This window comes from Primulina tabacum, chromosome 16 (genome assembly GCF_025594145.1).
Source record: "Primulina tabacum isolate GXHZ01 chromosome 16, ASM2559414v2, whole genome shotgun sequence".
NCBI classification, from domain to species: Eukaryota; Viridiplantae; Streptophyta; class Magnoliopsida; order Lamiales; family Gesneriaceae; genus Primulina; species Primulina tabacum.
Genome location: NC_134565.1, coordinates 4,598,859 through 4,612,889, shown reverse-complemented (window position 1 = coordinate 4,612,889; position 14,031 = coordinate 4,598,859). Strand labels below are relative to the sequence as shown.

General features: G+C 33.9%; 1 protein-coding gene across 1 annotated transcript; it reads right to left on the bottom strand.

Annotated features, from left to right (window-relative positions):
- Positions 1 to 1,209: 1,209 nt before the first annotated feature.
- LOC142529118 (laccase-1) lies at positions 1,210 to 5,531 on the bottom strand. The gene is made up of 5 exons (XM_075634512.1): positions 5,374 to 5,531; positions 4,957 to 5,108; positions 3,404 to 3,651; positions 3,175 to 3,303; positions 1,210 to 2,459 (listed from the first exon to the last, which is right to left on the bottom strand). The coding sequence occupies exons 1-5, from the start codon at positions 5,470 to 5,472 to the stop codon at positions 1,348 to 1,350; spliced, it is 1,740 nt and encodes a 579-aa protein (XP_075490627.1). The 5' UTR covers positions 5,473 to 5,531; the 3' UTR covers positions 1,210 to 1,347.
- Between the last annotated feature and the right edge of the window lie 8,500 nt (positions 5,532 to 14,031).

Genomic DNA, 14,031 nt, shown 5'->3' with positions numbered 1-14,031 from the left:
TATGAGTGTGAATATCCTATGTGATCCAACGAAATATTAGTGCATGAAATCTCTGGCCAGAGTGTGAGATGTACATGAGGGAAAAATTTCTCTAGTTGTGCATGCAATGACAATATCAATATTTCATGATTATATCATATAGCTATCGAATCTAATATGCAACCCTCGATGAACCAATGATTGCAGATTCGATTGGGATATATGAGATGAAGGGATCGTACTGTGTGCTAATCATAACCGATTAGTTATTGCAGACACTATCAGTGATACCTAGGAAATCATGAGACGATGCTACTAGACGCTCTTATCATGATTCAATTCATGGGTTTAATCAGAAAATTATTTCCGACATTATCATGATCAAATGTTGTGTATGGAATGAAGAAAATTAGGGTAAACCCGAATAAAGAAACATTTCATGAATTACAAAGTGTTGTGAACCCACAGCTAGCTGTATCCCTGAACCATTGAGAGTCACACAAGCACTGGATCAATTGTTCCCGTTGAGAGAATAAATTCAAGTAGTTGAATTTATTTAAAATTACAAGATAGTAAATTCAAAGAGCTGAATTTATGATAATCAAAATTTGGAGAAAATAAATTCAAGGAGTTAAATTTATGATAATTAAAATTAGGAGAGAATAAATTTAAGGAGTTGGATTTATAAAATTTGAGAATTTAAATTATTAAGCTCAAAAGTTTAGTTTATTAAATATTAAATTAAATGTAGTGGGAAATATGCTTAATGAGCTTGTAGGAATACAAGTTCAACATTCTAAATAATTAAAGTTATTAACGGACTTTGATATAATTAATTAAACTAGTTGAGTAATCCAATTAATTAATCATGTCAATTAATGTTAATTATATAATCTAAATCTACAATTAAGGCAATTCGGTTGATGCTATTGTTTTAAGGTAATGAGGCCATAACCCTAACCTCCAAGGTTCTCAAAATTTTCGAAATTCCTGTGTAGTTTTTTTTCTCTCAAAATTCAACCAACCCCGAGACAACAAGTTCTTGAGCCTGTCTTTTGATTTTGCTCTCGTACGTTAAAAGCTGTTCAAAATTTCTAATACAATTTTGAAGAAGCATGAATATTCTAGTGGTGGACTAGATTAGCAGATTCGAAGAAAGAAGATTTTCAAGAAAGTTCGTAGGAAAATATAACAAGAGCTATATACACTAATACATGAGTAATTGGTTGCCAAGTGACAATTCACTAAGGTAAAATTAAAACTCCCTACATATGTTCTTATCTTTTAAATCATACGAGTGTCCAAAAGTTTTGAACGTCAAAATAAAATTTTAAAAACCTTCGCGGCATTTTTAGGCACGAGTAAATCTTAACACCTTGGAAAATCACTTGGAGGCGGCACTAAGCATTGAAACGGCTCTTTCCCACTTTTAACAACAAACCCCATCGCTAAACCCCATGATGTATGTTCCTCAAGATGGCAATGTATGAACCAAACTCCTGGATTATCCGCAACTAGCCGAATAGCCGCCCATCCACCCATGGGAACGCCCACCGTGTTCCTCTCTGGTGGATCCACCAGATTGTAACCCTTAGGATCTTTTGTCGCATCAAAATTCCCGAACCCTCTTCCCACGATGAAGAAGTTATGGCCATGAACATGTATCGGATGGTTCTCCGGATTCAAGAAGTTTGTGTCTTGTAGCACGATTTCTAGTCTCGTGCCGAAGGGAACCTGCAGCACTTTAGTCCCGAACTCCGTGTTCATGTTTTCTGTTACAGGGTTTACTCCGGTGTAGTTAAAAACATAGGGTGGCTTTTCGGGGAAGTCGGAAGAGATCCCGTCCTTGAGGTTCCGGTAATGTGATTCGAGAATCGACATCGAAGGACGAACAAAAGATTGGTTGTTCATCGAGGCGTAGAACTTCTTGTTTAGATACCCTTTACAGGTTTCATTAACCGGGCAATCTTGAAGATTCAAGCTGATCGTCATGACGGCACGTTTGTCGGTCTTTTTCGGCACATTGCATGGGTAAACAGATGATCCGAGGCTTCTGAGCTTGTCCGAAAACTGTGTGGCGAATGAGGTATCTTTCATTTCTGGGAGATTGCTAGGCAAAGTGTAGTGAGATGGAATTGCCGGAGGCTTCTTTGTTTCAAGATTAGAGTTAGCTTTGTATTTCAAGAAACCAATTGTTGTTGAGTTATCAAATGGGAAAACTGAGGTAAGATAAGGTCTAGCCGCCATGACAAACACGCCGGATGCATCGGGGACTTGATCGGCGGTTAGCAACACGGTGGTGGTTTGCCCGGGAGTGATCATTATGGCGGACGTGGTGAACGGTTTCGTGTAAACGGCGTCGATTTCCACCACCGTTAAGCTGTGACTCGCCACCGCGAAGAAGAGTTCATCGTTTAACGCCGCGTTTATTATCCTTAGCATGTAGGTTTTCCCGTGTTCAACGGTCTGTATGAATGTATCTGTGATGCACAATTCCAATGTAACATGTGAGGATAAATGTAGATCATGGATGATAGAAATGTTTTGCTAAAAAAAACCAATTTTGTTAATTTAAATAAATAAAATATTACCTTAAAATAATAGATATTACTATATAAATTATAATAACTATATCTAAGCAATATATGTAGGTGATCCATTTGAACTCCAAACCAAAAGTGTTGACGTAATAATTTGAGCACCTTGCTGCATCTTGTATAATCGACACTAGTGAATAAAGTATGCATAATATGTACACAAAATCAATTATATTTTTTTTGGCAATATATATTTTATCATAAAAATATTTGTTCGTTTTTTTTGTGATTTTAATAATTTGTTTTGTTAAACTCTGTATTAGTCTTCTTTTTTGCAATTTTAGTCTTTTTCATCGAAAGTACTGATGTGACATTTCACATGTAAGCACCATGCCATTGTCATGTACGTAGGATAAAATGACAAAATTGCGAAAATAACAAATTAGATGGCGGATCAAGAATGAAATTTGGTAATAGAGATGACCAAAATAGCAGATAGATGAATATACATGATCAATATTCCAGTTTTCTCAAATATTTATTACTAGATAATACCCTCTAATTGTTTTCCAATATTAATAAAAATATAGTATAAAAAATTTTTAAAAAAACAATTATATATAAAATATTTTGTGTGCTCGTTATTATATATGTTTACCTTTGGCGGAGCAAGGGTACAAGGGCCCTGGTAGACCATTGATTGTGTAGGCATCCGAAGAATTAGGTCCACCACCGTACAACATCATCTCGTTCTCAACTGCATCGATATCTCCATTCCACCATTCACCTGTACAAGTCCAGCACACACAAATTTATGATGAAACCCGAGTTTTTAAAATGATTTTTAAGCGAAGAAAATGAATGATTTTTATTATTATTTTTTTTACCGAAAATGATGGGGATGTCGAGTTGAATTGGTGTTGGAAAAGGGAGAGGCATGCGTGGTGCGGGGCGAATGATGAAAGCGCCGTGAACAGAAGCACGTTGCCACGAGAAGTGTGCGTGCCACCAAAGGGTTCCTCTTTGGTTGATCACAGTGAAGTTGTATGTGTAAGTGCTGCCTGCGCCGATGGGGCACTGGGTTATGTACGCTGGTCCATCGGCCCACCCTGTTCTCAGCTGCCGAACCCCGTGCCTGTTGCAGTAATCATAAGGCCCGGCAGGCTTTCTAACTCATGCAAATACCACTTGCATGATGCTATGTGCTATCTCGTTCAGGGAATTTGCCAAAATCATCTTGTGATCTAGCGTGTTTTACTGTTGGTCTAAGTGCTAAAATCTTGGTCTTAATCAAGAATAGTCGGGTCGTTTAGCTCATAGCAGCGTAGCTCATTAGCTGCCTAACTCCAAGTTGATTTTTTTTTTCTTTAATCATTTTTCAGATAGTGTCAAAAGGCCGAAAGTTTTATCGATATAGGTTTTGGTTCATCGAGTATTCAAAGTTTAGTTTGTACATATTAAATTTTAGATTTTGATCATTTTGATCCAATTGCTGACGTGACACCAAATATGGTGATCTGTTTGTGTGTATCAAAAAATGTTGACAGGTTAAATCAATAATTGGAAAAAAATATCCCTAAATAAAAATTTATTGTACCAAAATAATATCCTTTTTTAACAATTATTCCATTTCTTGGATCGCCCGCCGCAAAGTACGATAGAGAAGTTTTGTTTATTTTGTAACGTTGAATGGTACTTTGGAAGATTTTGTTTTTTCTAAAAAAAAATCAAGAAGCAAAAATGTTCAAATTAATGATGTATTTTTATCCCATTTATATAAGAGTCGGTCTTTTGTGAGACAGTCTCACGAATCTTTATCTGTGAAATGGGTCAATCCTATTGATATTCACAATAAAAAATAATACTCTTACCATAAAAAATAATACTTTTTCATAGATGACCCAAATAAGATATCTGTCTCACAAAATACGACTCGTGAGACCGTCGCACACATGTTTTTGCCTTTATATAATATGCTAATTAATAATCATGACAAGCATCGATGATAATGCTCCATTTTCGACTACTTGTCTTTGAATACAACATAGTTAAAAATAGTACAAATAATACCAAAAAAAAAAAAAAAAGCCAATCAGTTTTGTATGAATTATATCGAATCATCAATTGTACACTATTTTTATAAATTTCAATTATAAATGACAGAATGATTCTTTTACACCAAACTTTATGTTAGAATAAGTAAAGCCTAAATAATGATGTTAGGGAGACAAATCTGCCGCAAATAATATATTTCTAGTTGACATGCCAAAGACAGACGAATAATAATTAAAACAAATTATATATATTCATGATTAGTAAATTTAAATTTAATAATTATTTTCGAAATGGGAACTTGATTAACTGCTCATTATTTAAATAAAATAAATGGATTAATCATGTTTAATTTTTATAATATATGCAATTAATTAACGTAACTCACCAATGGATTGTAGTGTTTGGGGCAACTTTGTTAGTGACTTTAATTTGGACATTATCCCCTTCATTCACAGCAATAGTCGGCCCTGGATACTTCCCGTTGATCGTCAACACTGGCTTCCTGGTACAAAGTCTTGTTACAGTTTTCCATTCAACCTGCAGCAATTTTAATTTAGTTCATCAATTTGCATGATAATGCTCGAAAATAGTCCGATTTTCTTTATTTTTCAATCAAAAATCGTAAGGTGTACACATGCGTGAACACGGATATATATCCGAGTTCGGGATCATTTTAGCAGGAAAAAACATACATCATAATGCATATGCACGACTACGATTCGTTCGTAAGTGGTCTGTATACCTGTAAATTAAATTGCATGTAAATATATTTTTGGAAAACTGAATATAAGTAATAACTTACATTGAATTGAAAATGCTTTGTTGTGGATGAAGAAGGCACAGCTAATGCTAGTATGAAAGTGGTCACTAACAAATTATTAAGTTGGCAAAATCTCTCCATTTATCCAACAAAATTGACGCTAAATATCAAGAAATTGTGAATTGAGAACCTGAAATTTAAAATCTCTCTTTCTATTATCCCATTTCAACCCAAGGCCATATTTATAGATCAGGCAGCCTTCAATTTTCTTTTTTCTTTAATAGAAAAAGTTCTCATTGTCTCTTGGAACTTTGTGGCTCAAGAGTTAGCTGTGAGTAGTGACTGGCCTTCAATTTTATTTTATTTTATTTTAAAAAAATATCATATAATTTGGATGCTACTTAAAGTTTTCCAAGAAAAATAAAATATGTTCAATGCCAATTTAAAAGTTGTATTTCTTCCTAAATGTGTCATTTTCTATATTAATTAGGGTATCCCTCGTCAACATGCATGCATATTCCCATATATATATATATATATATATATATATATATATAGTTTTGATATGCTACACATTTATCGTGCAGCTTTATATGAGCACATATATATGAGGTGACATCCATATATTTGATGTGATAAAAACAGAGAAAAATTGTACATCCAATGGGTGTATGTCACTTCATCGGTACTCACATAAGTGTGCATATATGGTGGGTCTGAAGCATATCAAAACTGTGTATGTATATATATTGTGTGTGTGTGTCTGTGTATGTGAGAGAGAGAGAGAGGAGACATTGCATTTTTGGTCCACGTATATTTATCTTTTTTCGAATTCGGTCATCCATTTTGTCAAAATTCAGTTTGAATTTGCTAATTATGATCTTTTTTTTTTTTTTTGTATTTTGGTGTTTTTTGACATCGATACAAAGCTAATTTGACGTCAAAGTCTGTACACATCAGCATTCTTGATTTAAAAAATACCAAAAAATGGAAAGATTAATTACTAAAACTTGAATCCGACAACATAAATAACTTAAATCTCAAATAAACAAATATATAAGATCAAAAATACAATTTTACATGTATATTTACGGATATATAAACCACTAAATTGTGGGTAAGTAGTCGGCATTGGTTACTGAAATCACAAATTTGGTGGGTTGTTGTGAGTAAAATTGGATCATATGTTAAAAGTGTGACATATAAGCTTAGTGCGCGTGCCTGTATCATTTTTTCCTTTATCTGTTCTCCATGCTCCTTTTATTATTACATGCATGAGTTATATATGTTTATAATATTTTTATGTGAATTACACACACACACACATATATGTGTGTGTGATAGATATGTATTATATATGTGTGTGTGTGTGTGTGTAATTCACATAAAAATTATATATATGTGTATATATATATATATGATTTATTTAAATAAGATTTTAAATCGACTATATTTTGGGTTTTTAATTTTTTAATATGGTTTTTTTTTAAAAAATTCTTTTGCATATTAATTTTAGTTTTATTGTTTTAAGAGTCGTTGATTTTTATGGTTTGATTGGTACTCTTTGGAACCTCTAAGGATATTTTTTATTGCATTTTTTTACCGTACGTGGAAAAGCTTATCATTTTATCAAAAATTACATTAGTTATAATAATACAATTTAAATCATTTAAATCAAAGAAAAAATGATCAAGTATCACGTTTCAATCGCTCTCTAGTAGGAGTAATTGTTGCACTCCTAAAATCATCTTACACTAGTTGCACTTCTTTCAATTAATGAGAATCGAACATGTGATCTTAACTCTGATATCATACCTTACCCACTTACAAAAATTTATAGTCGTTACCAACAGTATAACTCTAATATTTTAAACTATACAACAAATTAAACGTCATGTTTCAATCTTTCTCTGATCAAAAATAATTATTGCATGACAAAAATAATTTTTACCTCATTGGACAAAAAAATATAACATTTGAAAATTATATATAAAACTTTAAAATATATTTGTAGTCGACACTTGGTTGGTATGGTTGGTAGGTATATACGTGGACGGGAAATTGTAGTGGTCGATGGAGTTATGTGGAGAGGGATAAAAGAGGATGATAAATACAGAATCTTTATTATTTTTATAAAATAAATAAATGATGGTGGAACACTATATTTTTGTAACATCTTTTGTCACACCAACTTTTGGTCAACCACATTAAAGAGTGTGCAATAGATTGATTGAACAATATATATATTCGTACATATAATTTTGATATGATATATATTTACTATGTTAATTTATATGTCAGTCGCTGATGATATATATATATTTGATATAGTTTTGATATGATATGTATTAGCTATGTTAATGTATATATTAATTGTTGATGTGACATTCATCTAATAAATGTACAAATATTGGTTATAAATGTAGGCTCCTTGATATATCGCAGTTTTACGATATATTATTCTCCTAAAATAATGATAAGATTGTGATCATGAATAAAATATTATATATATTTAAAAGTCATCTACATGTTTATTTTCTATACAAATTTAAATATATCACAATTTTACTAAATAAAATTACTGTAAAATATATGAAAGTTAATATATATAATTTAATATATAAAATTACTGTAAAATATATGAAAGTTAATATATGAAAGTTCTAGCCCCGGTCGCTAGTGTATATATATATATAACTTGAGTTGATGTAAAATATTTAGGAAAAAGCACAAAAATTTTCGATGGATTAATCATGAAACAAGAGAAAATAAAATAACATTTGAAAGTCACCACCAACCAAAATTACAAATTTTCGTGGACTCGGAATTGTCAGTAGAGGAATAGACAAATCGACAAAGATTTTAATGAGGCAAAGAAACGTGTTTTCTCTGCAATGTATTAAATGAGTTATTTGTCAAATCTGACGGAAGTTTGATAGAAGACGGAAGACGGGTTTTAAATGCGTCTTCAAAGACAAGGGGCTCTATAAATAGAGCTCCCCCCTTCATTTTGAAATCATCACTTCTTCGAGTTTTCTCTCATTCTATAGCATTTGAGTGCTTAGTTTTATAATATTTGTGAGGTGTTTTGTTCTCCTGTATTAAGAAAGTGGAATGAGATGAATGATAATGCTGTCGCCAATTTACACTTGGCTATAGCAGACGAAGTACTATAAAGTATCTCCGAGATAAGAACAGTAAAAGTTATTTGGGATACTCTGACAAAGATGTATGAGGTCAAGTCGCTACACAACATGATTTTCCTAAAGAGAATGCTTTATACTCTTCGGATGGCGGAATCCTCATCGATGACCTACCATATCAACACACTAAATACTCTATTTGCCCAACACACTTCCATGGGGCATAAAATAGGAGAAAATGAACGTGCGGAGCTTCTACTTCAAAGTTTACCAGATTCATATGATCAACTTATCATCAACATTACCAACAATATTCTTATGTGCTTTCTAAAATTCGACGATGTCTTAACTGCGGTTCTCGGAGAAGAAAGCCGACGCAAAAATAAGAAAGATAGGTTGGTAACATCGAAGCAGACAGAGGCTTTATCAATGATAAGAGGAAGATTTATGGACCGTGACTCCAGTGGGAGCCAAAGACGGGGTAGATCAAAGTCGAGAAGCAAGAAGAAAAATATATACTGCTTTAAATGTGGCGGTAAATGGCACTTCAAGAAAGAGTGTACGAGTATCGAGAAGAATTCTCAAGGAAATGTGGCCAATACTTCAGGCAGTGGTGAAATATTATTCAGCGAAGCGGCAATAGTTGCAGAAGGCAGACACATATTTTGTGACACATGGATTATGGATTCGGGAGTGACATGGCACATGACGTCTCGGAGAGAATGGTTTGATCATTATGAACCAGTCTCAGAAGGATCTGTATTCATGAAAAATGATCATGCCTTGGAAATCGCTGGGGTCGGTACTATCAAAATTAAAATGTTTGATGGCATCATTCGCACCATACAAGGGGTACGACATGTGAAAGGACTTACGAATAATCTTTTGTCCTTGAGGCAATTGGATGACATCGGGTGCAAAACCCGTATCGAGAATACGATCATGAAAATTGTGAAGGGTGCGCTTGTGGTTATGAAGGCGGAAAAAGTTGCTGCAAATTTGTATGTACTTTTGGGAGAAACACACAAAGAGGCGGAACTAGCTGTTGCATCACTTGGTTCAGGAGAAGAATGAACAGTGTTATGGCATAGAAAGCTCGGGCATATGTCAGAACGAGGGTTGAAAATTCTCTCAGAACGGAAGCTGCTGCCTGGATTTACAAAAGTGTCACTATCCTTTTGTGAGCATTGTGTTACTAGTGAACAACACAGATTAAAGTTTGTCACTTCTACTGCCAAAAGAAAAAGCATAGTGGAGCTGATTCATTCGGATGTTTGGCAAGCACCAGTTGTATCCCTAGGAGGACCGAGATACTTTGTTTCGTTCATTAATGATTTCTCTAGGAGATGTTGGTTGTATCCAATCAAGAAGAAATCAGATGTTTTCCAGATATTCAAAGATTTCAAAGCACGGGTTGGACTCGATTCTGAAAAGAAAATCAAGTGTCTGAGGATTAACAATGGAGGAGAATATACCAGTGAAGAATTTGATGCATATTGTCAACATGAAGACATCAAAAGACAATTCACGACGGCTTACACACCTCAACCGAATGGAGTGGCGGAGCAGATGAATAGAACCTTGTTGGACAGAACAAGAGCTATGTTGAGGACTGCGGGTCTAGACAAGTCATTTTGGGCGGAGACAGTCAAAACCGCTTGTTATATTATCAATCGTTCTCCTTCAGTGGTGATTGATCTGAAGACTCCGATGGAGATGTGGACTGGGAAGCCGAAAGATTATTCTCATTTGCATACATTTAGAAGTCCTGTGTACGTTATTTACAATGAACAAGAAAGATCAGTTGGATTCGAAATACAGAAAATGTATCTTCTAGGGTTATGCTGATGGAGTAAAGGGGTTTCACTTGTGGGATCCTACTGTTCACAAGCTTGTCATCAGCAGTGATTTTATCTTCGAGGAAGATAAAGTAAAATAAGACAAAGACATACTGAATTCAGGAACTACTATATTTCAGGTGGAGAATAAGACAGATGAAAGTAAAAATTCTTGTGAAGCAGTACCAGAGCACGAAGAACAAGAACATGTTGAGTCTGAGGTTTTCAATGTGAGACAGTCAACTCGAGACAGAAGACCACTAGGTTGGCTTTCAGATTATGTCACTGAAAGCAACATTGCATATTGTTTATTATCAGAGGATGGTGAGCCATCGAGTTTCCACGAGGCTACTCAAAGCTCGGATGTATCCTTTTGGATGATAGCAATGCAGGAAGAATTGGAGGCATTAGACAAGAATAAAACTTGGGATCTTGTTTCACTATCACGAGGGAGGAAATCTATTGGAAACAGATGTGTCTATAAGATCAAGCGTGATGACAATAACCAAGTGGAGCGGTATCGTGCTAGATTGGTGGTAAAATGATATACTTAGAAAGAAGACATTGACTTCAATGAGATTTTCTCCTGTGGTTCGGATTACAACAGTCATAGTAGTGTTGGAATTGTGTGCGGTGTTTGACCTACATCTAGAACAGCTAGATGTGAAAACAACATTTTTTCATGGAGATCTTGAAGAAGAAATCTATATGTTCAAGTCAGAAGGTTTTGGGGAAAAAGGCAAAGAGAACTTGGTTTGCAGGTTGAACAAATCTATGTATGATCTCAAACAGACGCCGATGTGTTGGTACAAGATATTTGATTCATATATCATAAGCCTTAGATACAATAGATTGAGTGTAGACCCTTGTACATATTTCAGGAGGTCTGATGATAATTATATTATTTTGTTAATGTGGACGACATGTTGGTAGCAGGCCCCAACAAAGATCAGGTCCAAGGATTGAAGACACAGTTGGCTAAGGAATTTGATATGAATGACTTGAGACCAGCAAACAAGATTCTAGGGATGCAAGTTCAACGAGACAAAAGTAACAGAAAGAATTTACTTTCGCTGAAAAATTATTTGAAGAAAGTCTTGCAACGCTTCAACATGCAAGATAGTAAGCCAATATCGACCCCTCTTCCTGTTAACTTCAAGTTATCCTCCGAGATGTGTCATAGCAGTGAATCAGAGATGATGGAGATGTCTCGAGTACCATATGCATCAGCAGTGGGAAGTTTGATGTTCTCTATGATCTGTACAAGACCGAACATTGCTCAAGCAGTGTGAGCAGTTAGTTGGTATATGGCGAATCCTGGACGAGAGCATTGGAGCACTGTCAAGAGGATCCTTAGATATATTAAGGGTACCTCAAATGCTGCATTATGTTATGGAGGATCGGATTTTACACTCGGGTGATATGTCGATTCAGATTATGCAGGTGATCCTGATAAAAGGAAATTTACTACTGATTATGTGTTTATGCTTGCAGGGGGAGCAGTAAGCTGGGTCTCAAAACGGCAAACCGTTGTGGCATTATCTACAACGGAGGCAGAATACATGGCAGCTACTCAAGCTTGCAAGGAGGCAATATGGATTAAAATGTTATTGGAGGAGATCGGGCACAAACAAGAGAAGGTTTCTTTGTTTTGTGACAGTCAGAGTATCTTGCACATCGCAAGGAATCCAGCCTTTCATTTCAGGACGAAACACATTGGAGTCCAATTTCAATTTGTACGGGAAGTAGTAGAAGAAGGAATTATGGATATGCGGAAGATCCATACAAAAGATAACATAGCCGATTTTCTGACCAAGTCAGTGAACACTGATAAGTTTGAGTGGTGTAGATCCTCAAGTGGCATAGCGGAAACATAAGCAGCAGGGAATGGCAAGATTGAAAGGATGTGTGGAGATGTGTTTGATTATCAATCAAATATCCAAGTGGAAGAAATGTCGGCAGAGGAATAGACAAACCGACAAAGATTTTAATGAGGTAAAGAAACATGTTTTCTTTGCAATGTATTAAATGAGTTATTTGTCAAATTTGGCGGAAGTTTGATAGAAGACGGAAGATGCGTTTTAAAATCGTTTTCACACAGACAAGGGTTCTATAAATAGAGCTCCCCCTTCATTCTGAAATCATCCATTCTTCGAATTTTCTCTCATTCTATTGCATTTGAGTGCTTAGTTCTATAAAATTTGTGAGGTGTTTTGTTATCCTGTATTAAGAGAGTGTGTTCTTTTTGGAAACACAGTGAGTGAGTTGTACACCGTAAATATTATTGTGGAATTCTTTTCATCTTGCCCGTGGTTTTTACCCTAATAATTTTTTCGGGTTTTTCCACGTAAATTTCAGTGTCCATTTTATTCTTTATTTTCACATTTATTATTTCAAATTACCGCACATGTGACCAATAGAAATTCCCTTCCTGGCCGATTCAAGAAGAAAAAACAATTTGTTCTCGTGATCTAGTACATTCATCATCTAATATTCTTACATTCAAAATTGAGATTTTATTAAGCATAATTTTACTTATATAAATTTTTTTAAAAAAAATATTTTTCATGAGCGAGAAAAAATTGTTGAAGTTTTTATGTACCTGATTTCAAAATCCTGGTTACGCGACGGTCCATATACTTTCTTATCGCTTAATAAAATTAATATTCATGTGATATATAAAATAATTATGATTTGTGTTAGAAACGATTTTATTACAAGAATTTTATAATTATATTATGAGATTAAAAAAATTAGTCAAATAATTTTACTATACTTTTGGGTGCATTTGACCATTAGTCTTATTTTATCTTATGATTGGTTTGAGTCTTGTTTAATATTATTTTTTTATTTGACGTTAATCTCTATTTGTGATGTCATATCTTGTCCAAAATATTAAATTAGAGTTAAATTACATAGATTTTACATCTATTATTTTCCCTAAATTGGCTACAAAATAACATCATTTCCTCTCTTTTTCTTACTTAAATTTGCTTCTTCTTCTTTTTACGCTCCTGTTTGTGAAATTAATAATTTGAATCAAGATTCGTAAATCCGCTAAGCAAAATTCCTGTACCTCTTATTATTCAAATCGATTTATTAGTTTTTACCAAACATCCACCAAATTCAGCTTTTTTAATATACAGATTATTTTTTATCACTCATTAAATGATCACTTCTTTATTTTGTTGAGCAAAACGAAGAGAAATTTCAAGGTACACTTTGATCAGCATCTTAAAAGTGTATCTAAAGATGAATATTTAATAATAGACGTGAAATTCTCACGCCACATGTATTGATAAATGTCTCGTTATATAATTTCTTATGATATTACTATAAGTATAACATTTCATTACTCCAAAATCAAAAGCATACCAATAAATATATCATTAGACTCTTACCTCATAAAATAATGATATAATTTTTATATTTAATAGAAAGTAAAATGTAAATAATATTGAGTGAGTTTCATATGAGCCGATCTCACCTATTTATATCCGTTATACGGATTGCACCGGTTCATATTTACGAAGAAAAATAATAATTTTGACATAAAAAATAATTATTTTTCATATATCAGACCAGGTTGGAGATCTGTTGTAAGACAATAAAACGATAGGAGTTTTTATAAGTAATTTTTATCATTGAAAACTGTGGTTATTACATGAATCTATTTGTATAAACCAAGCTCAAAACGAAGGATTGAAAAGCCACAAAAA

Coding starts and splice junctions, on each gene's coding strand:
- LOC142529118 (XM_075634512.1), bottom strand. CDS start 5,472: ATGGAGAGATTTTGCCAACTTAATAATTTGTTAGTGACCACTTTCATA. Junction 3,652..4,956: donor CCAAACACTACAATCCATTG/GTGAGTTACGTT, acceptor TTACTGCAACAG/GCACGGGGTTCGGCAGCTGA. Junction 2,460..3,174: donor GTACCCTTGCTCCGCCAAAG/GTAAACATATAT, acceptor TGTGCATCACAG/ATACATTCATACAGACCGTT.